At 40.9% G+C, this 22,776-nt stretch overlaps 1 protein-coding gene across 2 annotated transcripts in view; it reads right to left on the reverse strand.

Moving 5' to 3' along the window:
* LOC122564924 (protein GPR107-like) overlaps positions 1-22,776 on the reverse strand; it is a 108,103-nt gene that overhangs the window by 30,446 nt on the left and 54,881 nt on the right. For both annotated transcript variants that reach the window (XM_087998313.1, XM_087998312.1), the window contains exons 16-17: positions 11,531-11,614; positions 6,920-7,041 (exon numbers count right to left, since the gene is read on the reverse strand). In XM_087998313.1, coding sequence (XP_087854439.1) covers positions 6,920-7,041; positions 11,531-11,614 — 206 coding nt within the window. The remainder of the gene's footprint in view (positions 1-6,919; positions 7,042-11,530; positions 11,615-22,776) is intronic.

The raw sequence follows: 22,776 nt of genomic DNA on the forward strand, positions 1-22,776 counted from the left end.
AAATTATGAAAGGATTGGACACTGGCAGCAGGAAACATGTTTCCGCTGATGGGTGAGTGCCCAACCAGAGTACACAGCTTAAAAATACAGGATCGACCATTTAGGACAGAGATGAGGAGAAACCTCTTCACCCAGAGAGTGGTGCCTGTGTGGAATGCTCTGCCCCAGAGGGCAGTGGAGGCCCAGTCTCTGGATTAATTTAAGAAAGAGTTGGATAGAGCTCTCAAAGATGGTGGAATCAAGGGTTATGGAGATAAGGCAGGAAGAGGATACTGATTAGGAATGATCAGCCATGATCATATTGAATGGCGGTGCAGGCTCGAAGGGCTGAATGGCCTACTCCTGCACCTATTGTCTAAATATTCTGACCAATGAAGGCAAACATGCCAAATGCTGTTTTCACCACCCTCTCTAGTTGTGACTCCATTTTCAAGGAACAATGCATGTGCACCCATAGGTCTCATTGTTTGGTAACACTCTCCATGGATCTATCATAAAATCATACAGTCATAAATTATGGAAACATAACCTTCAGTCCAACCAACCCATGTCAACCATAACCCCAAACTAAACTAGTCCCACCTGCTGCACGTGGCCCGTATCCCTCCAAATATTTCTTTCTCATGTGCTTTATATTGGGTGGCACAGTGGCTCAGTGGTTAGCACTGCTGCCTCACAGAACCAGGGACCCGGATTCAATTCCCGCCTCAGGCAATTGTCTGTGTGGAGTTTGCACATTTTCCCCGTGTCTGCGTGGGTTTCCTCCGGGTGATCCAGTTTCCTCCCACAGTCCAAAAATGTGCAGGTTAGGTGAATTGGCCACACTAAATTGCTCGTAGTGTTAGGTGCATTAGCCAGAGGGAAATGGGTCTGGGTGGGTTACTCTTTGGAAGGTTGGTGTAAAACTAATTGCCCTTCATATCTTTTTAAAATCTTTCTTCTCTCACCTTAAAAAATACACCCCCTACCCTTGCGCTGTGAAAAAGGCACCTGCCATTGACCTTATCTATATCTCTCGTTATTTCATAATCTCTCAACCTCCTATGCGCCAATGAAAAAAGTCCGAGCCTATCCAGCCTCACCTTATAACTAAAACTCTCCATTCCCGGCAACATCCTGGTAAATCTCTTCGGAGCCCTCTCCAGTTTAATAATATCCTTGTTATAACAAGACGACCAGAACTGTACACACAATACTCCAGAAGAGGCCTCACCAACGTCATTAACTGTACCAGTCCTGCCCTTCAACTGTATAAGCACTGCCAAAATGCAACAACTTACATTTGTCTAAAGTAAACACACATTAGAATATTTTTCAACAGAAGTAAAAGTATACTCCCATTAATCCCAAATTTCCCCTTAAAAATTCCAAAACAAATCCATCCCCATGTATAGTACACACCAAAAAAAATTTTCCTAATACATTGATAGCTTCATGTAACAACGACTAGACGAAACACCTGAGCTTAAATGTACTCAATTTCAAGTACCCTCTTCAGGGTTTTATCCCAATACATCAGGGTTGAGACTTACCACTATTTACTCTGACGTAATCTAACTTTACTAAATTCTCCACTTCTGAGAAGTGTTGTCTTATTCAACTGTTAAATCCAAGGACTTCACAGAACTGCCCAAAACAAAATAAAACTAAAAGAAATGTCTCTCCCATGAAGCTAAATGGTTTTAAGTTTAAGGGAAACAACCGAAATCCAGATATTTCTAACAGATCTTAAAGCACACGTCTACTTTGCCAAATCGTAAAACATCCTCAGATAAACAAAAGCTTATTCGATGCCAAGGTAGACACCTCAAACAGTTTTAAAAGTAATCAGCAGGGCTTCAGAAATACCTACAAAGTTAATTATTTACTTGTGACACACAGAAAACACATACGTCACTAACACAAACTTAAATATAAATATTAAAAATATATATAAAGTCATCATCACAAAAAGCATTTTTGTTTTAAAATCTGAACAGTTTAAAATTCCTTTTAATGAGTTGCCTTAGAGAGAGAAAGAGATGCAGATTCACAGAAGTACCCAAGATATCAGGTTGAAGTACCATTCTTTGTGTACTGTTAACTCACTACAGTATACATGCACTGTCTCATTTTTGTATTTGATGTAAACTGGGGGATTTTGATTATATTTTTGACATTATTTGTTGTAACTTCGGATTTCCATTTTTTTGTTAGTAACTAGTGGGCTGAGAGTCTGAAATTAGTAATTCATTTCTATGTTATTCTGTAGCCACAATAATTTTTTTTTAAGACATTTCTTGAAGCTTGGCTTTCTAGTGAAGTGATTTTCTGCAACAAAAATGGGGTTTCATTTTATATTGTTTTGTGCTCCAGCAAGTTAAATATAAGGTTTGTTAGTGTGTTCTAGATTTTACCGTAACTACTCGAGTAATAGTCGATCTCATGTAAAAGTCAATCCCATATTTATGGCCAAATAACCTGAAATTTTCCATATATCTCATGTAAAAATCGACCCGAGCTCTTCACAGAGAACAGATCAATGTTTATGAGTCAGTGTACCAGCCGTCACGTTCCACTTCAGCTTTCCAGTTTGCCAGTTGTTATGCTCCGCTCTCTGTCTTCCAGTCCACTGGCTGTTGTGTTCCACTCCATGTTTTCAGAATTATCATAAGTCGTTTATCTTCCTTATCCGTTTAGAGATCAATTGGGCTTCTGCTAATGGTACAGCATGAATCTCAGCCCCTCAACAGTAATATACATGTATTAGTCGACCCCATAAATTTAACATTCAAAAATTGTCAATAAAATTCGACCATTACCCAAGTATATACTTTTTTTTAAAGCTTAAGGGAAATGTCCGTAGCTGAAAAAGGGTTTTCCAGCACTTTCTGTTTTCATTTCACTTGGAATGAAGCAGCCATGTGAAATCCTTGGGATAAGGTGGTTGTGCCAACCTGTGCACTTGAGAAGGAAAGGATATATATATAGTGAATTATAAACCTTAAACTGAGGAGTTGTGTTAGTCTCAGACTAGAAGTGTTGGGATAAAACCCTGAAGAGACAACTCAAAGATGAGTACATTTAAATAAGTACATAATCGAGGAAGAAGCTATCTGCAATGACAGTCTAAAAGTGGAAGTCACAACTGACTTAAACCTGCTGTGATATTAGATACAGTGACTCTGGCATGAGTATTGTATGAATGCATTTTTGACTGCTGTAGCAGGGGTATGCTTTCAGTACTATACAAATGTTGTTTTGTTTCTTCACAATTTAAAAAGTGTGTTCTGTGAATATACTTTTACTGTATGTCTAAAAATCTTTGAATTGTTAGTAGATGGGTTGTTTAATTCTATTTTATAGAGTCAGAGATGTACAGCATGGAACAGTCCAACCCGTCCATGCCAACCAGATATCCCAACCCAATCTAGCCCCACCTGCCAGCACCCGGCCCATATCCCTCCAAACCCTTCCTATTCATATACCCATCCAAATGCCTCTTAAATGTTGCAATTGTACCAGCCTCCACCACATCCTCTGGCAGCTCATTCCATACTGTACCACCCTCTGCATGAAACAGTTGCCCCTTAGGTCTCTTTTATATCTTTCCCCTCTTACCCTAAACCTATGCCCTCTAGTTCTGGACTCGCCCACCCCAGGGAAAAGACTTTGACTATTTATCCTATCCATGCCGCTCATGATTTTATAAACCTCCATAAGGTCACCCTTCAGCTTCCGATGCTCCAGTGAAAACAGCCCCAGCCAGTACAGCCTCTCCCTCTAGCTCAAACCCTGGCAACATCCTTGTAAATCTTTTCTGAACCCTTTCAAGTTTCACGACATCTTTCCAATAGGAAGGAGACCAGAATTGCACGCAATATTCCAACAGTGGCCTAACCAATGTCCTGTACAGCCGCAACATGACCTCCTAACTCCTGTACCCAATATTCTGACAAATAAAAGAAAGCATATCAAACGCCTTCTTCACTATCTATCTGCTACTACACTTTCAAGGAGCTATGAACCTGCCCTTCAAGGTCTCTTTGTTCAGCAACACTCTCTAGGCCTTACCATTAAGTGTATAAGTCCTGCTAAGATTTGCTTTCCCAAAATGCAGCACCTCACATTTATCTCAATTAAACTCCACCTGCCACTTCTCAGCCCATTGGCCCATCTGGTCCAGATCCTGTTGTAATCTGAGGTAACCTTCTTCGCTGTCCACTGTACCTCTTATGCTCACATCCAAATCACTTATGTAAATGACAAAAAGTAGTGGACCCAGCACCGATTCTTGTGGCACTCCACTGGTCACAGGCCTCCAGTCTGAAAAACAACCCTCCACCACCATCCTCTGTCTTCTACCTTTGAGCCAGTTCTGTATCCAAATGGCTAGTTCTCCCTGTATTCCGTGAGACATAACCTTGCTAACCAGTCTCCCATGGGGAAACTTGTCGAACACCTTACTGAAGTCCATATAGATCACATCTAACGCTCTGCCCTCATCAATCTTCTTTGTTACTTCTTCAAAAAACTCAATCAAGTTTGTGAGACATGATTTCCCATGCACAAAGACATGTTGACTATCCCGAATCAGTCCTTGCCTTTCCAAATACATGTACATCTTGTCCCTCAGGATTCCCTCCAACAACTTGCCCACTACCGACGTATTAATTTATTTTGTTGATAACTTTGTTTTATTGGTAAAGAAAAATATGCAGCACTGCATAGTTATGGTTCATAAGAAACCACTCCATTCAAAACAAATCAAAGCACAATCTATCAAGCCAGATTCCTGTACGTGATTTGATTTGTCTGGTAATAACATCAGCTGGATTCATTATAGGTGTAAGACACTTGAACATCCAGAACCCTCAAGCACTCAGGCAAAGGTTATGTTTCCTTAAACTGTGCGGACTGACATCTTATTCAACAAACTATATCTGCCCTAGTCCCATTTAAAAAATATTTTAGGGTAAACAATACTCCTTCCTTTTCCATTTAAAATCAACAGGGATTCAGAGTTGTGAATAATTTCAAGAAACAACTTACAAATACTGAAGCTTCACAGGATTGGGATGAAATCACGTTAAAAAGAGGAGGGTTGTGTATAATCAGAAACAAAACCCAAAAAAATATAGATAGACTAACAAAATGCTTGTAATGGCATTGACTGGAAGAGTATCACTACAGAAACAGCTCCATATGAAACATCAACTAAGAAGGCAAAGTCTTGTTTCTTCAATTTCATTACCTTATTTCAGATTATAAGCATGCAGCATATTTAGACATAGAAAAGCCCCATCGAGATTTCTGATAAAAGCAAAATCATGAGAATCAAGGATAGGTCATGGCTAAAGAAATGCAATAGATTTGACAAAGGTATAGCAACAGATAAGAAACAGCTGCTGGATGGAGAAATGTAAGGTTGGTTATTTCTATTTTATATTATATGACTGAGGTGTAGAAGTCAATCCAAAGCCTGTCAAATCAGCAACATAATGCTAGAATGACAAGAGCAAACTAATTTAAATCAGTTGTGAAGTTGAAAAAAAAGGACAAATTAAATTGAGAACCGATGAATACATTTTGGTGAAATAAGTAAGCTAAGTTTACAATGCGCAGAGCAGGAATCCTTTAGAAGCAACCAAAAAGCATCAGGGCCAACAGTAGCTTCAACCCTCCAAAATGCTAACAGCAATTAAAATGAAAATTGGACAGACAAGCAGAACAATGTAGAAATAAATCAATAGGGCTTAGTTTAAGATTTTACAATGCACTTGTTAGAATACAATTAACATATAATACACAACCGTAAACAATGCACTTTAAGAAGTTATGTACATGCATTGAGAAAAAATAATATAAATGAGTTTGAGTGTAAAGAGATGAACTATGAACAAAGAAACTTAAGCTAAAATAAAGTGAAAACACTGAAAGTATGCATAAAAATTGAATGGTTTAAGCAATATGAATAGCAAGGCAAGTCATTCGCACCAAGACTGTTAGATATTGAATACAATGTTAGATAGTGCATCAAACCTGCTCCATTTGGTAATCTTATAATATCTATAAATGACATGAATTGGGGACCTCACACTCAACCTGTCAGTTTCCTCAGAAAATTTATACTAAGTGAAATTCATTCTTGCCAAAATGAAAAAAAATCAAACAAGTGCATCCCGTGATATTTAAAAAAAAATTAGATGGTTTCCAACATTTCTCTTTACAAGATCTGCAATGTCTCTTACTTTCTTTCCTCTTCCCAGCTGTTGTTCACCTCCACAGCTTCAAGGTTAACAATCTTCTTTACTGTGTGATTTTTACTGAGGTTTCAAGTTTTATAGTGATTGTGTGTTTAATTGAGAGTGATACACACAATACTGATGTGCAGCTATACACCTGTGTCTTCTTCCAGGTTTGCTTTTAAAACATGAAACTTTTTCCACAGTTTTAGCAGACTCTCAAAGATTTTAGAAAACATTGATTTTTTGATTTTCACTGTGCAGCTTGCCTACTCCCTCCCTCTGCAAAGTGACCTCTTTAACAGCATATTTTTATATTGGCTATCTTGCTTTGCCTGAAGTGGTTATTTTCTGCTGGGAGTTCACCCTTCTTTAGCACTCCTCAAAGAGAAAAAGGAATTTGGCATTAATTTGTAAAATTCCATTTCATTTTGTGTGACACAGAATTCACACAGGTGAACTGTGTTGCATGTTCGTGTTACCAATGATACCTGCACCACACCCAACTGACAAACAATAACCACCAGTTTCAAGTTGTAACTCTAGAAGTGGAAATTAGCACCTAATAATAAATCATTGGTTGATCACAATCAAATTGGGATCATTGTGTCAAATCATAAAAATGTTGTTATAGATTTCTGAAAGCTCATGAACACGTTTTAGTCCAAAATAAACTTTGAGCTGAAAGTACTTACACTTCATCCATCTCTACATCTTCCTCATTCTGAGGTAGTTGAAGGTAGGGATTGTCTGAAGCTGGTCGAAACTTATATCCCGTCAAACAGAAGAACACAAGCGTGGCAAGTTCATCTAGGAACTAAAATTTATAGAATCCTGATCAGAAAACAATGCTATGGATTTTTAGTTCAACAATTTTTTTCAAAGGGTTTCAAAACACAAAAGGGAGAATTAATACTGAATGAAATTCATTTGCCAAAAATGCTTTCTTTTTCCAAAAACTTAAGTCCCTTGATAATAAAGAACATGCAATATAAAGTAAGTGGCACTGACCAACTCGATTAGTGTTTGCCTTAAATCTGCCAGAAAAAGCAGTTGACCTTGAGGAGTAAAGAGCGCGCTTTGGAAGAACTCACTTACTGATGGTCTCTGGGATGAGCTAGTATGCTCTGGTTATTAGTTAAATCTACAAATGTATAGCATAGATATGATCATATGAACAAGGAAGGGAAAAGGCCACTTGGCTTTCAAGCTTGCTCCATCATTCAATAAGGTTGTGGTCGATCTAATTTTAATCTCAGCTGTATTCCTCATTCCGTATAATCCCCAATTATCTTTCAACCCCTTGGTATTCAAGAATCTATCTACCTTAAAAAATACTTTAAAAACTGTCCACCCCCTGTGTTTTAAAGAAGGGAATTCCAAAGAATTAGTGACAATCTCTTGGAAGAAAACAATATTACTTAGTGTTAATATAGTTAACTAGCCTTAAGCTAATATAAGTTGTTATTTTACTGTAGAGTCACAGAGATGTACAGGAGAGAAACAGACCCTTCAGACCAACCCATCCACACTGACCAGATATCTCAACCTAATCTAGCTCCATTGGCCAGCACATGGCCCATACCTTTCTAAACCATTCCTATTCATGTGCCTAACCAGATGCGTTTTAAATGTTGTAATTGTACCAGCCTCCACCACTTCCTCTGGCAGCTCATTCCAAACACGCACCATCCTCTGCGTGAAAACATTGCCCCTTAGGACCCTTTTAAATCTTTCCCCTCTCACCCTAAACCTATGGCCTCCAATGCTGGACTACTTCACTCCCAGGGAAATGACCATGTCTACTTACCCTATCCATGCCCCTCATGATTGTATAAACCTCCATAAAGTCACCCCTCATCCTCCGACGATCCAGGAAAAAGAACCCCAGGCTATTCAGCCTCTCCCTGTAGCTCAAATCCTCCAACTCTTGCACCATCCTTGTGAATCTTTTCTGAACCCTTTCAAGTTTCACAACATCCTTCCGATAGGAAGATCAGAATTGCACACTATATTCCAAAAGTGGTCTTCTTGTTATATAAGTATGTGTCTCTTGTCAAAGAGTGATGGGGCAGTCTTGATGGGCCAAATGGCCTAATTTCCTCCTATATCTTATAGATTTATTTGTGGTTATTACTTCATATGTATACGGTTGTATTGTTGAAGGTCAGTTATCTCAGTTTCAGGACATGTCTGCAGGAGCTCCTCAGCATTTTCAGCTGCTTCATCAATGACACCATAACGTCAGAAGTGGTGATGTTCGCCAATGATTGCACAATGTTCATCACCATTCATGACTCCTTAGGTACTGAAATTGTCCATGTTCAAATACAACAAGATCTGGACGATATCCAGGCTTGGGCTGACAAATGGCAAGTAACATTCATGCCACACAAATGCCACGCAATGACCATCTCCAACATGAGACAATTTAACTACTAGCCCCTTACATTGAAGGTATTACCATCAGTGAATCCCCGACCAACATCCTGGGAGTTACCACTGACGAGAAACTCAACTGGACTCAAACATATTAATAGAGTGGCTACAAGATCATGTCAGATGTTAGGAAATTCAGAAATGAGTAACTTACATCCAAAGCCTGTTAACCACCTATACGACACAAGTCAGGAGTGTGATGGAATACACGTGCTTGCCTAGATCAGTGCAGCTGCAACAGCACAAGAAGCTTGACACATCCAGGTCAAAGCAGCCACTTGATTGGCACTACATCCACAAGCAACTACATCCACAAGCACCAATGCACAACAACAGAAGTATGCACTATCTACCAAATGCACTGCAGATATTCGCCAAGGTCCACAGACAGAACTTTCAAAACCCATGACCGCTACCATCTAAGGACAGTAGATACATTGAAACACCACCACCTGCAAGATCCCCTCCAAGCCTATCACTATCCTGGAGTTGGAAATATATTGCTGCTCCTTCAGTGTGTGTGTCAAATCTTGAATTCCCTCCTTAAGAGCACTGTGGGTCTATCTACAGGACTTGGATTACGGTTCAAGAAGGCAGTTCATCACCGCATACTCGGGGACAAATCAGAACAGGCAATAAAAACTGGCCAACCAGCAATGTCCATGTCTCTTGAGTCAATAAAGAGACATAACACTTGCAAGCCCTGTGGACTATTATTAGAAGAGTTGATGGAAGCGTATTTACCCAAAGAAGACCTCATCACAAACTGATGCCAGATGCAGACATCTTTCTTCTCCTCCAATGTTGTTCCCTCTACGCTACAAGATTAAGAATCATCTTTTGGTCAGGGCTTTTACTGAAGTTCAATCATACATTTTGTGATGCTCTTGGGTTTCTTTGAGCTGCCTCTATCACAATTATCTCAGCAGAGGCCTGGAACTAGTTTGCCTAACCTCTTAATCTAAAAAGGGTGGAAAACACCAGTCCCAAATTATGAGATTTGGCAAGACAATTGCAGAAAACACCTCATTCTTCTAAAAGAAGAGTCAAACAAAGGAAGTTATTTCATTAACGGGAAATTGGACAGCTAGAAGAATGGCACAATGCCATATCAGAGATACACAATAGAGATTCAAAGAATGAACATGACAATAATGACTTGCACTTCCATTATCCAGTAATCTCCAACCTCAGGAAATATGACAGTGCCATGAAAGAAAAGGGATTTTTCCCCTCTGAAGGTGCACTATAGTTTCTAACAAACTCATAAAACAGAATATGTGGCTTTGTCCCTGTCAGTAATATCAATTATATGGGAAAGCTAATTTTATAATTAAACGAATCACAGAAATAAATTTAAGTAAATTCAGAAAGACACTGCTTTCAGAAAAATGGGTAGATCCTGCAAAATTGGTGATACAGAAAGTCATTACTTAAGGGCTGATTTCTAAGCTAATCGAATTGCACAAACACATAAAATTAGTTTCATATGCAAAATATGTTCCTATAATAGAAATGTATTCCAGTTGCAATGGCGTGTTACTGAATATTTACTCCAAACAATGTCATGTAACAGTTTTTATACCATCTTCAACATTGCCCGATCAACACGTTCAGAATTATTATTAAACACCTCTGGAGCAGGTGGGACTTGAACCCCTTCAGAACCATTGTTTTGGACCACCAGGAAATACAGCCCAGAAATTACAGAATGAGTTGACAAGTTATACAAATTGGCAAATTAATTTTAGAACAGGCAACTGTAAAGTCATCAGCCAGGGTGACAAACTGGGTAAGAAGTGTACTTCATGAAATAATATCATAATAGCCAATGAAGACAGTGAAAAATATCTCAGAATCTTTATGGACTCAACGTGCCCAGCAACTAATCAACTGAGCCAATAGAAGGTTGAATGATATAACCATAACACAATCAAAACTGACAGTAGGGACCTCTTGTGGTACAGTGATATTATTCTTGCCTCTGAGCCAGAAGGCTCAGTTTTGCATCCCACCTGCTCCAGAAAATGTGTAGTAACAACTCTGGACAGGTTGATTAAAAAATAACTCAAAATTGATATTCTCTAGTCAGACACCCTGAATACCCTATCCAATTTAGTCAACAAAACACAGGGGAAAACCTGTAGACAGTGTAAAGATCTCCGAGTTAGGGTCTGAGTTAGGAAGAAAAACGAATCATATAACTACATAGTATGGAAAAAGTAAAACAAACAAAACAGAAATTCTTGGAGAGTCAGCAGGGCCTGTGGGAGAAAACAGTTAACTGAAGTTACTTCAGAAGTAGGACCATGGGACTTAATTCTGTTTTCCCTCCACAACTGCTGCCAGATCTGTTGAGTTTTTGTAGCAAATTTTGATTTTATGTTTTTTAATATTGCCAATACCCACAATTCTTTGTTTTATTTATGGAAGATGTAAATCTCAATAAAAAATGAGAAAATAGGATTCAAACGAGTAAAAATCCAATCTAACACAGGCATCAGCAATGTGTGTATCACACAGAGCACTCAATAAATGGAATGGATAGACAAGCAAATCCAAGAAGGTTTGAGATCACTGAATAAAGAATTGCATGTTACCATATCTGCTTTTTAGGTTCTTTCTAGATGGGTAAAGATTGGCCAAACATGCTGTAATCATCTTCCAAAAGGTCAGTAAAATGCAATATGATATTACCACTTTTTCCACCCTTCCCTTCTGTCTTGACTTAATGGAAATACTGGACAGCGTTACTAAACTAATTAATTTTCTTCATTGTAATTAAATTTGAACCCCATGACTGATTTATCTTTACTTTTTCACTATAATAGACTACAGCAAGATAAATAAATGGTGAATGTACTCACCTGATACAGCCATTTCCACTGGAAAGGCACAATGATTTTGATCAGAATTGCTATGATCCGCGTAAAATAAATGTAACACACAATCTGGAACACAGAGAAGCAAAATTTGCATTTAAAGTACAGCAATATGACAGGCAAACCTAACAGAATGCATTCTTCATTTAAATGCTATTTATCACAAATTAACTAGTGGAACTCAAAATGGGGTACCACAGGAATAGCAAAGAACTGTGTCATAGGATTCTTTAAAACTAATAATCTAAAAATGTTAACCTCTGATGTATGGGATCTTGATTCAAAACATTAGAAACTAGAGTTACGGTGCCAACTGTTGAATGAATTGCCCAGTTTACAGTTCTATAGTTGTCTTCTTCAAAACTCATCACTCTAAATGTTAACTCAGTTCAATGGGGACTAGTTGATTTCAGTTGGGTAGGTACTGTAGGTTACTAGAACAGACAGCAGGATCTGAGGGCTAAGTAGAAATAAGATCAGCTAAGGTTCCTGCTCCCGATCATCATCTAATAGTCCCCAACTGAAGACAACACAAGTAAGCATTAGTTAGAAAATGAGCAAAGTTCATGGCTGAGTACACTGCTGACATTCGTTTTTGAGACTCAATTGTCAAGGATAATTACTTGAATGTGATATTGCAAGGTTGATGCCTCCAAAGATTCAATTGTGATTGCATATTTTTGAGTGAGGCAAGATTAAAAAAGGTTTAACATGTCAGACAAAGTAGGAATGATAAACACAATAATGAACCTTAACCTGATAAATTCTGTTATCCAACACATAGAGATACATTTTCACCAGAACAACCTTTTTTTCATTTTTATTATACCTTGGAGCTCTCTATCCTGTAAAGCAACTTAAAAGACACAAGCTCAGAAGTAAATTAAAAGGTCATAATTTTTAAAGTCCTATTAAGCTCTCAATCCCATCTTCTTGATCAAGGATTCTATTTAATGGGTAAAACCTCTTGGAAAGCAAAGATGTAGACATTTACACTTGAGTGGTTTTAAGGAGCTTCACAGAATGAGTTAATTAAAATAGATTCTAATGTCAGTCTCACAGAACTTATACGTAGAGCTGAAAGCAGATTAGTGGATGAATAAGGTCGGGTTAATTTGTCCAATTTTGATCATTTATAATTCGTAAGGTCTTCATTTTGGGTTTATAGTTCATAAGGGCAATAGTGCAGCAGCCCAGAGGATGAGGACACTAGAGTAATTCATATTATTTTAATTTAAGGTGCAGTTTTAAAAGAGAGAAGACGGGCACAATTCCAGTGGCAGGGATCAGAACATGTGCAGGAAATCTATAGTTCCTGGAAGTCCAAGTTTCAAAGCCAAAGCAGTGTCTGGGGACACTGCAGCATCTGAGGCTCAGAGGACCGTGAACAGCATATAAAGGTGATCAATGTGCAGGTTAAGACTCCACAGGCAGGAGGGAATGGATGACCAGCAGGCAGAGCAAGAGGACTAGACAGACACTGCAGAAATCCCCTGTGGATATTCCTCTGCAAACAGATATATTCCTCTGAAATACAGAAAGATAGAAAATAGGTGCAGGAATGGGCAATTCAGCCTTTCGAGCCTGCATCACCATTCAATAGGATCATGGCTGATCATGCAATCGCAGTATCCCATTTTCATCCTTTCCCCATTCCCCTCGATCCCTTTAGCCTCAAGGGCCACATCTAGCTCCCTCTTTAATATGGCTAATGAAGTGGCTCCAACAGCTTCTTGTGGGAGAGAATTCTACAAGTTCACAATTCTGAGTGAAGAAATTCTTCCTCATCTCAGTCCTGAATGGCTTACCCCTTATTCTCGGATTGTGACGTCTTGTTCTGGACTTTTCTCTCCACATCTAGCCTGTCCAGTCCCATCAGGAATTTGTGTGTTCCTATGAGATCCACCCTCATTCTTCTAAATTTCAGTGAATTCAAACCAACTTTTCTTCATATGTCAGTCCTGCCATCCCGGCAATCAGTCTGGTGAGTCTTCGCTGGACTCCCTCAATAGCAAGAATGTCCTCCTTCAGACTAGGAGACCAAAACTGTACACAATACTCAAGATGTAGCCCTGGGTAACTGCAACAAGACATCCTTACTCCGAAACTCAAATCCTCTCACTATGAAGGAAAGCATGCCATTAGCTTTCCTCACAATTAGTGGATACAGTTAGGAGCGAAAGTAACAACAAAACTTGTTGCACCACAGTTGGCTATGCTGCACAAGAAAGGAGGAATAAGCATAGGAAGGCTATCGTAATAGGGGATTCAATCACAGAGGCATACAACACGGAAACAGACCCTTTGGTCCAACTAATCCATGCAGATCAAGTTTTCCAAACTCAACAAGTCCCACTTGCTTGCATTTGGCCCACATCCCTCTCAAGCTTTCCTACTGATGTACCTGTCCAAATGTCTTTTAAATGTTGTAACTGTAACTGCAGCTACCACTTCATTTGGCAATTATTCCACATATGAACCTTTGCGTGAAAATGTTGCCCCTCAACTCCCCTTTAAATTTTCTCCTCTCATCTTAAAAATATACTCCCCAGCTTTGAAATCACCCACTTTAAGAAAACGACCTTTGCTATTCACCTTACCTCATGATTTTATAAACCTCCATAAGCCCCTCAAATGCCTACTATACTCCAGTGAAAAAAGTCTCAGCTTATCCAGCCTCTCCTTGTAACTGAAACCCTGCAGTCCCAGCAACATCCTTGTAAATCTTTACTGAACATTCTCTAACTTAACAATATCCATCCATAGCAGTGGGGCCAGAACTGTACATAATACTCCAAAGCTGGCCTCACCAACATCCTTTACAACCGCAGCAAAATGTCCCAATTTCTAGACTCAGCCGTCTGAGCAATGAAGGCAAGCATGCTCAACACCTTCTTAGACACCCTGTCTACCTGTGACACAACTTTCAAAGACTATGTACCCATAGGTCTCTCTATTCAACAACATTAACTGTGTAAGTCCTGCTCGTTTGTTTTATGAAAATAGAGAAGGAAAGAGAAGCTTTTATGGCCACAAAAAAGAGCAAAATAGAAGCAATAATAAAAAGACAATGGGAAATAAGAAAAGTGATCAGCAAAGAATTCAAAGGCAAGAATCAAAAGGGGCCACAAAGCAAAATAATGTGAGCAAGACTAAGGGATGGCACAGTGGCTCAGAGGATGGCACTGCTGCCTCACAGCACCAGAGATCCAAGATTCATTCCACCCTTGGACGATTATCCATGTGGAATTTGCACATTCACCCATGTCTGCATGGTTTCCTCCAGGTTCTCTGGTTTCCTCCCAGATGAGTCAGTATGGATTGGATGGGCTGAATGACCTGTTCCCACACTGTCAGGATTCTGTGACTAAGAATGTTAAAAGACCAGCCTCAAGGTTGTGCGTCTCAACACACGGTGCATTGGCAATATGCAAATAGACATAAACTGGAATGATATAATTGGGATCAGTTGACATGTGGCTGCAGGGTTCAGAGAAGGAACTGAATGTCATTCACACATTCCAGGAATTCTAGCTTGAGGGTATCCAGTTTTTAGGAAGGACAGACAAAAAAAAGAGGTTGAGTAGCATTGTTGTTTAAAGAGAACATCGATGCAACAGTGAGGAATGATATTAGCTCTGGTGAAGTAGATTCTATATTTGATGAGTTTAGAAACACCAAGGGCCAGAAAATAGTAGTGGGGATTGTATATTAACCCTCAAACTGTAGTGACAATGTTGGGAAGCCATTAAACAGGGAACTAGAAACACAAGCAATATAGATAGTTATAATTACGAGTAATTATTATTTGTCCTATGTACAGATTGGGCAAATCAAATCAGCAAAAACACTGTACAGGAGGAATTCCTGGAGTGTGCATGGCATGGTTTTTTAGATCATTACATTGGGGAAGCAGCTAGAGAACTGGATATTGTGTCATGAGAAAGAAATTGGCAATTTACCTGTGCGAGGCCTCCTGAGAAGAGTGTCCATAATATGATGGAATTCTTCCTTAAGATGGAGGGTGATGGGGCGAATTCTGAGACTAGGGTCCTGAATCTCAATAAAGCAAACTATGATGGATGGGGTGTGAGCTGGTGATGATACACTGGAGAATGTTACTTCAAGGGATGACCATGGATAGGCAATGATAAACATTTAAAGGGCAAGTGGATGAACTGCCACAATTGTTCATTTCTGTCTGACAAAAATAAAATAGGTAAGATAGCCTGACTGTAGCGAATATGGGAAATTAGGCATAGTATTAGATCCAAGGAGGCAACATACAAAATGACCAAAACAAAACAGACCTGAAGGTTGAAATCTAAACAATTCCCACCAAAAGAGGTCAAAAAGATTGATTAATAGGCATAAAGTAGAATATGAAACTTGCAGGGAATGTACAAACTGATTGTAAAAGCTTCTAGAAATGTGAAGAATAAAAGATTAGATAAGATCAATGTTGGATCCTTACAATCAGAAACAAAAATGTTATAGTGAGGGAACAAGCAGATTGGTTCTATCTTCACAAAATGTACACAAATAATATCCATGAAATGTTGAGAAACATGGGATCTACTGAGAGGAGGAACGTTATGAAATCAGTATTAGCAGAGAAATGGTTTTGGGGAAATTGATGGAATTAAAGGCCAATAAATCCCAGGCCCAATAATTTACATTCCAGAGTACTTAAGGAATTGGCCCTACAAATAATGGATGCATTGATGGTTATCTTTCTACATTCTATTGACTCTGGAAAAGTTCCTATGGATTGGAGTGCAGCTAACGCAACCTCACTATTTAAAAAAAGTAGAGAAAAACAGGGAATTAAAGACTGTTTAGCATGACATTGGTAGCAAACAAACATTTAACAGCAGATCATTTGGAAAAGAGTGACAGGATTGGACAGTATCCATCATGGATTTTCGAAAGGTAATGTCTTGTTTGACAAATCTGTCAGAATTTTTCAAGAATATAACTCGTAGAATTGATAAAGAAGGAACTAGTGGATATGATGTAGTTGGATATCCATAAGGTTTTTAATAAATTCCAAATAAGAGATTAGCACGTAAAGGTAATGCACGTGGGTTTCATGGTAGTGTACTAAGATGGCTAGAGAACTTGTTGGCTGACGTAAACCAAGGGTAGAAACAAATGGATTTGCATCATTGATGCGGTACACAGGGATCACTGCTCGGATCCCAGTTATTCACAACATGCATTAATAATTTAGATGAGGGAACTAAATGTGACATCTCCAAGTTTGCAGGCAACACAAAGCCTGGAGGGAGGGTGAGCTGTGAGGAGGACGCAGAGTGTATACAGATAAACTGGACAAATTTATTGGGAAAATGTGTGGCAGATGAAGTATAACATAGATAAAAGAGAGATTATCCACTTTGAGAGCAAAACAGGGAGGTGGATTATTATCTGACTGGTGACTGATAAGAAAAGTGCAACAAGGCCTGGGTATCCTTGTATTCAGTCACTGAAAGTAAGAAGCAGGTGCAGCAGACAGCGAAGGTGGCAAATGGTATGTTTCCCTTCAAAGTGAGAGAATTTGAGAACAGGAGCAGGAATGTCTTCCAGCAATTGTACAACACCTTGGTGACATCACACCTGGAGTATTTTGTGTCATTTTGGTCTCCTTATCTGAGAAAGAATGTTCTAGACTTGGAAGGAGTGGCAAACTGATTCCCGGGGTGGCAGGACTGACATATGAAGAGAGACCAGATTAGTTAGAACATCAGAGTCATTACAGAAACCTAAAACATTCTAACAGGACCAAGCAATGTAAATGCAGGAAGGATGTTCCTGATGACTGGGGAGTCTAGAATCAGGGGTTACAGTCTAAGGATGTAGGGTCGGCCATTTAGGAGTAAAATGAGGAGAAATTTCTTCACCAAGAGAGTGCTGAGGCTGTGGAATTCTCTGCCACAGAAAGTAGTCGAGGGCAAAAATATTACATTGTTTCAAATAGTAGTTAGGGCTAAAAGAATGAAAAGGCAGAGGAAGGAAGTAGGAACAGGGTAGTGAGTTGAAAGATCAGTGATAATCATACCGAATGGTAGAGAAGGCTTGAAGGGCCGAATGGCATGCTTCTATGTTTCTATATTAAGCCAGGACAAGCAACACTATTGCACCAGTAAGAAATCCAAAAATAAGGCAGCTTAGAATGTGCAATAGTAACCCAAGTGCTATAAATTCCAGTTCCAGTCAGCAAACAAATTCCATGGGGACCCAATTGCCTTACAATACTTATACCTGTGTGAAAACACTTGGGAACTGAGAGGAAGAAATTGAGGCTATTTGGCTCAATACAGATGTTTTGAAAGACCTAAACAATTTGGCTAATTCTGAAATCTAAAACACTGGGTTAAATAACAGGTTTGAGGTTAGGGTGGGGGAGATTGTGTGATCTGAAAAAGGTATATTTGAGTTATATTGTTAGAGATAGAAAGACAGAAAGGAAAGAGAGAAAACAAAATAAATTATTTAAACATGTTTAAAATTTCAAAGAAGAATCCAGTCCTCCTTAAATTCACCTATTTCCAGTTTTAATCGACATGGGATGAGGGCAGGTTATGAATCCACTCTCAACAGGTGCATTGGTCATGGAGACCTTTTAAAGGGACTGTGTGCCATCATTTTAACAAAGCTTACATTTCTTACGATTTGGAGATGCCGGTGTTGGACTAGGGTGTACAAAGTTAAAAATCACACAATACCAGGTTATAGTCCAACAGGTTTAATTGGAAGCACACTAGCTTTCGGAGCGTCACTCCTTCATCAGGTGATAGCGAAGGGCTCAATCCTAACACAGAATTTATAGCAAAAATTTACAGTGTGAGGTAACTGAAATTATACATTGAAAAATTGATTGTCTGTTAAGTCTTTCATTTGTTTGAATACCATGATAGTTTCACTTCTTTCATGTGTAAATCACAAAACCTTGTTTTAAAAAGTTGCATTCTCAGGTTAGCTGTTAACAATGGTGATAGCTGGACAATATGTTGAAGGTGGAGAAAGTGAGGACTGCAGATTCTGGAGACCAGAGTTGAAAAATGTGGTGCTGCAAAAATACAGCAGGCCAGGCAGCATTTGGGGAGCAGGAGAATCGACATTTCGGGCATAAGCCCTTCTTCAGGAATGAGGCTGGTGTGCCAAGTGGGCTGAGATAAAAGGTAGGGGGTAGGGAGTTTGGGGAGGGGCGCTGGGAATACGATAGGTGGAAGGAGGTGAGGGTGAGGGTGATAGGCCGGAGAGGGGGTGGGGGCGGAGAGGTCGGGAAGAAGATTGCAGGTTAAGAGGGCGGTGCTGAATCCGGGGGTTGGGACTGAGATAAGATGGGGGGAGGGGAAATGAGGAAGCTGGAGAAATCTACATTCATCCTGTGTGGTTGGAGGGTTCCTAGGCAGAAGATAAGGCGCTCTTCCTCCAGCCGTTGTGTGGCCAGGGTCTGGCGATGGAGGAGGCCAAGGACCTGCATGTCCTTGGCGGTGTGGGAGGGGGAGTTAAAGTGTTCAGCCACGGGGCGGTTGGGTTGGTTGGTGGGGGTGTCCCAGAGGTGTTCCCTGAAACGTTCCGCAAGTAGGCGGCCTGTCTCCCAAATGTAGAGGAGACCACATTGGGTGCAGCGGATACAGTAAACGATGTGTGGAGGTGCAGGTGAATTTGCGACAGATATGGAAAGATCCATTGGGGCCTTGGGGGGAGGTGTGGGCGCGAGTTTTGCACTTCTTGCGGTTGCAGGGGAAAGTGCCGGGAGTGGAGGTTGGGTTGATGGGGGGTGTGGACCTGACGAGGGAGTCGCAGAGGGAGTGGTCTCTCCGGAACGCTGATAGGGGTGGGGAGGGAAATATATCCCTGGTGGTGGGGTCTGTTTGGAGGTGGCGGAAATGACGGAGGATAATACGATGTATCTGGAGGTTGGTGGGGTGGAAGGTGAGGACCAGTGGGGTTCTGTCCTGGTGGCAATTGGAGGGGCGGGGTTCAAGGGCAGAGGTGCGGGAAGTGGAGGAGATGCGGTGGAGAGCATCGTCGACATGTCGGAGGGGAAATTGTGGTCATTGAAGAAGGAGGCCATTTGGGTTGTTCAGTAGTGGAATTGATCCTCTTGGGAGCAGATGCAGCGGAGGCGAAGAAATTGGGAATGTGGGATGACGTTTTTACAGGAGGCAGGGTGGGGGGAGGTGGTGAAATCTAGGTAGCTGTGGGAGTCGGTCGGTTTGTAGTAAATGTCTGTGTTGAGTCGGTTGCCCGAAATAGAAATGGAGATGCCTAGGAAAGGGAGGGAGGAGTCAGAGACGGTCCAGGTAAATTTGAGGTCGGGGTGGAAGGTGTTAGTAAAGTGATGAACTGTTCAACCTCCTTGTGGGAGCACGAGGTAGCGCCAATATGTTGAAGGTGTTAGCCCCTGTGTTCTCTGTCTATGCCATGATGTTTAGATTGATTCTAATCTAAAAAGTGAGATAACGGAGTTTTACATGAATGCATGCAGTTTTTGAGAAAAGTACAATGTAACTCTGCAAGTACAAATTCACCCCACAAAATATGTGTGTGCATGTGGGTCTCTGTCTGTCTGTCTGGGTTGGGGGTTGAGAGTGTGAGAAAGTGTACGTGTAATGAGTGTAGAGTGTCTTAGGTCTGTGAGGGGGTGCATGCGTGAGTGTGTGTGTAAGGGTGTGTGGGGGGGTCTGTGTGCACATCTATGAATATGTGTGTCCGTGTGTATAGGAGTGCCTGTGTGTGTGAGAGAGAGAGAGCACGAGAGCGAAAGCGAGAGCGAGAGCGAGAGCGAGAGCGAGAGCGAGAGCGAGAGCGAGCGCGAGAGAGCGCGAGAGAGAGAGAGAGAGAGAGAGAGAGAGAGTGAGAGAGAGTGAGAGAGAGAGTGAGAGAGAGTGAGAGAGAGAGAGAGAGCGTGCGTGCGTGCGTGTATATATAGTGCAATGGTAGTCACCTGTAGTGTGACATGAACTCAACGTCCCGGTTGAGGCCCTCCCTATGGGTACCAAACTTAACTATCAGCCTCTGCCTGTCCCGAAGTCCGCCTTGGAGGATGGTCACCCGAATGTCCAAGGTCGAATGTCCTGGACCACTGAAGTGTCCCCCAACTGGGAGGGAACACTGTCTGTTGATTGTTGTGCGGTACCCACTCATCTATTGTCGTAGCCTTTGCTCGGTTTCCCTAATGTACCATGTCTCAGGGCATCCTTGCCAGCAACGTATAAAATAGACAATGTTGGCTGAGTCACATGAGTACCTGCCATGCACAAGGTGGGAGGTGTCCCCACACGTAATGGTGGCATCTATGCCCACACTCTGACATGTCTTGCAGTGCCTGCCGTGACAGGGTTGTATGGAGTTGTCCTGAGAGCCGGGCAGCTTGCTACAAACAATGATCTGTTTGAGATTTGGCGGTTGTTTAAAGGCAAGTAGTGGAGGTGTGGGGAAGTTCTTGGTGAGGTGCTCATCCTCATTGATAATATGTTGCAGGTCACGAAGAACACGGCGTAGTTTTTCAGCTCCTGGGAAATACTGAACAACGAAGGGTACCCTGTCGGTTGCAGCACGTGTCTGTCTCCTGAGGAGGTCATTACGGTTCCTTGCTGTGGCATGTCAGAACTAGCGGTCGATGAGTTCGGCAACGTACCCCGTTCTTGTGAGGGCATCCCTGACTACTTCCAGGTGTCTGTCACATTCCTCCTCGTCTGAGCAGATCCGGTGTACGCGTAGGGCTTGTCCATAGGGGATGGCTGTTTTAATATGTTTTAGGTGGAAGCTGGAAAAGTGCAGCATTGTGAGGTTGTCTGTGGGTTTGTGGTAGAGTGTGGTGCTGAGGTGTCCATCCTTGATGGAGATGCATGTGTCCAAGAATGAGACAGATAGACGAGAGTAGTCCATTGTGAGTTTGAGGGTGGGATGAAACTTGTTGATGTCATTGTGTAGTTTTATCAGTGACTCCTCACCATGGGTCCAGAGGAAGAAAATGTCGTCAATGTACGTGGTGTATAACGTTCGTTGGAGATCCTGCATAGAGAAGAAGTCTTATTCGAACCTGTGCATAAAAATGTTGGCATATTGGGGGTGCAAATTTGGTCTCCATGGCTGTTCCATGTGTCTGAATGAAGAACTGGTTGTCAAAGGTGAAGACATTGTGATCAAGGATAAAGCGGATGAGTAGTAGGATGGTGTTTGGAGATTGGCAGTTGTTGGTGTTGAGTACTGAAGCTGTTGCCGCGATGCCATCATTGTGGGAGATGCTGGTGTAGAATGCGGAATGTTGTGACGAGGAATGTTCCCGGTTCGACTGTCTGTGGGTACTGAGTTTCTGTAAGAAATCCTTAATGTCGCGACAGAAGCTGGGGATCCCCTGACATTCGACCTCGGACTTTCGGGTGACCATCCTTCAAGGCGGACTTCGGGACAGGCAGCAGCGAAAAGTGGCCAAGCAGAGGCTGATAGCTAAGTTCGGTACCCACTGGGACCGTGGATGCATGTCACATTACAGGTGACCACCATTGCACTATATACACACACACACACACACACACACACACACACACACACACACACACACACACACACACACAGACTTAAGACACTCTGCACTCACTACACACACACACACACATATTTTGTGGGGTGAATTTGTACTTGCAGAGTTACATTGTACTTGGCTCAAAAACTGCATGCAATAAAAAAAAACTCCATTATCTCACTTTTTAGATTAGAATCAATCTAAACATCATGACATAGACAGAGAACACAAGGGGCTAACATCTTCAACATATTGTCTAGCTAACACCGTTGTTAACAACTAACCTGAGAATGCAACTTTTTAAAAAGAGGTTTTGTGATATTCACATGAAAGAAGTGAAACTATCATGGTATTCAAACAAATGAAACAGACAATCAATTTTTCAATGTATAATTTCACTTATATCACACTGTAACTTTTTGCTATAAATTCTGTGTGTTAGGATTGAGCCCTCCACTATCACCTGATGAAGGAGCGACGCTCCGAAAGCTAGTGTGCTTCCAATTAAATCTGTTGGACTATAACCTGGTGTTGTGTGATTTTTAACTTTGTACATTTCTTACTGTTGTCATTCAGGTTTTAGGCCACATGATGCCTTGCAAATGCTGCATGCAAAAGGTTAAGTGCTTTTACAACCAAGAAAAGCAGGAGTGATTCTGTCAGGCACAGCAATCTACCCTGTAAATGCGTG

Source organism: Chiloscyllium plagiosum, unplaced genomic scaffold, assembly GCF_037043375.1.
Source record: "Chiloscyllium plagiosum isolate Xiang-an unplaced genomic scaffold, Cpla_swu_hap1 HiC_scaffold_21, whole genome shotgun sequence".
Classification (NCBI taxonomy): Eukaryota; Metazoa; Chordata; class Chondrichthyes; order Orectolobiformes; family Hemiscylliidae; genus Chiloscyllium; species Chiloscyllium plagiosum.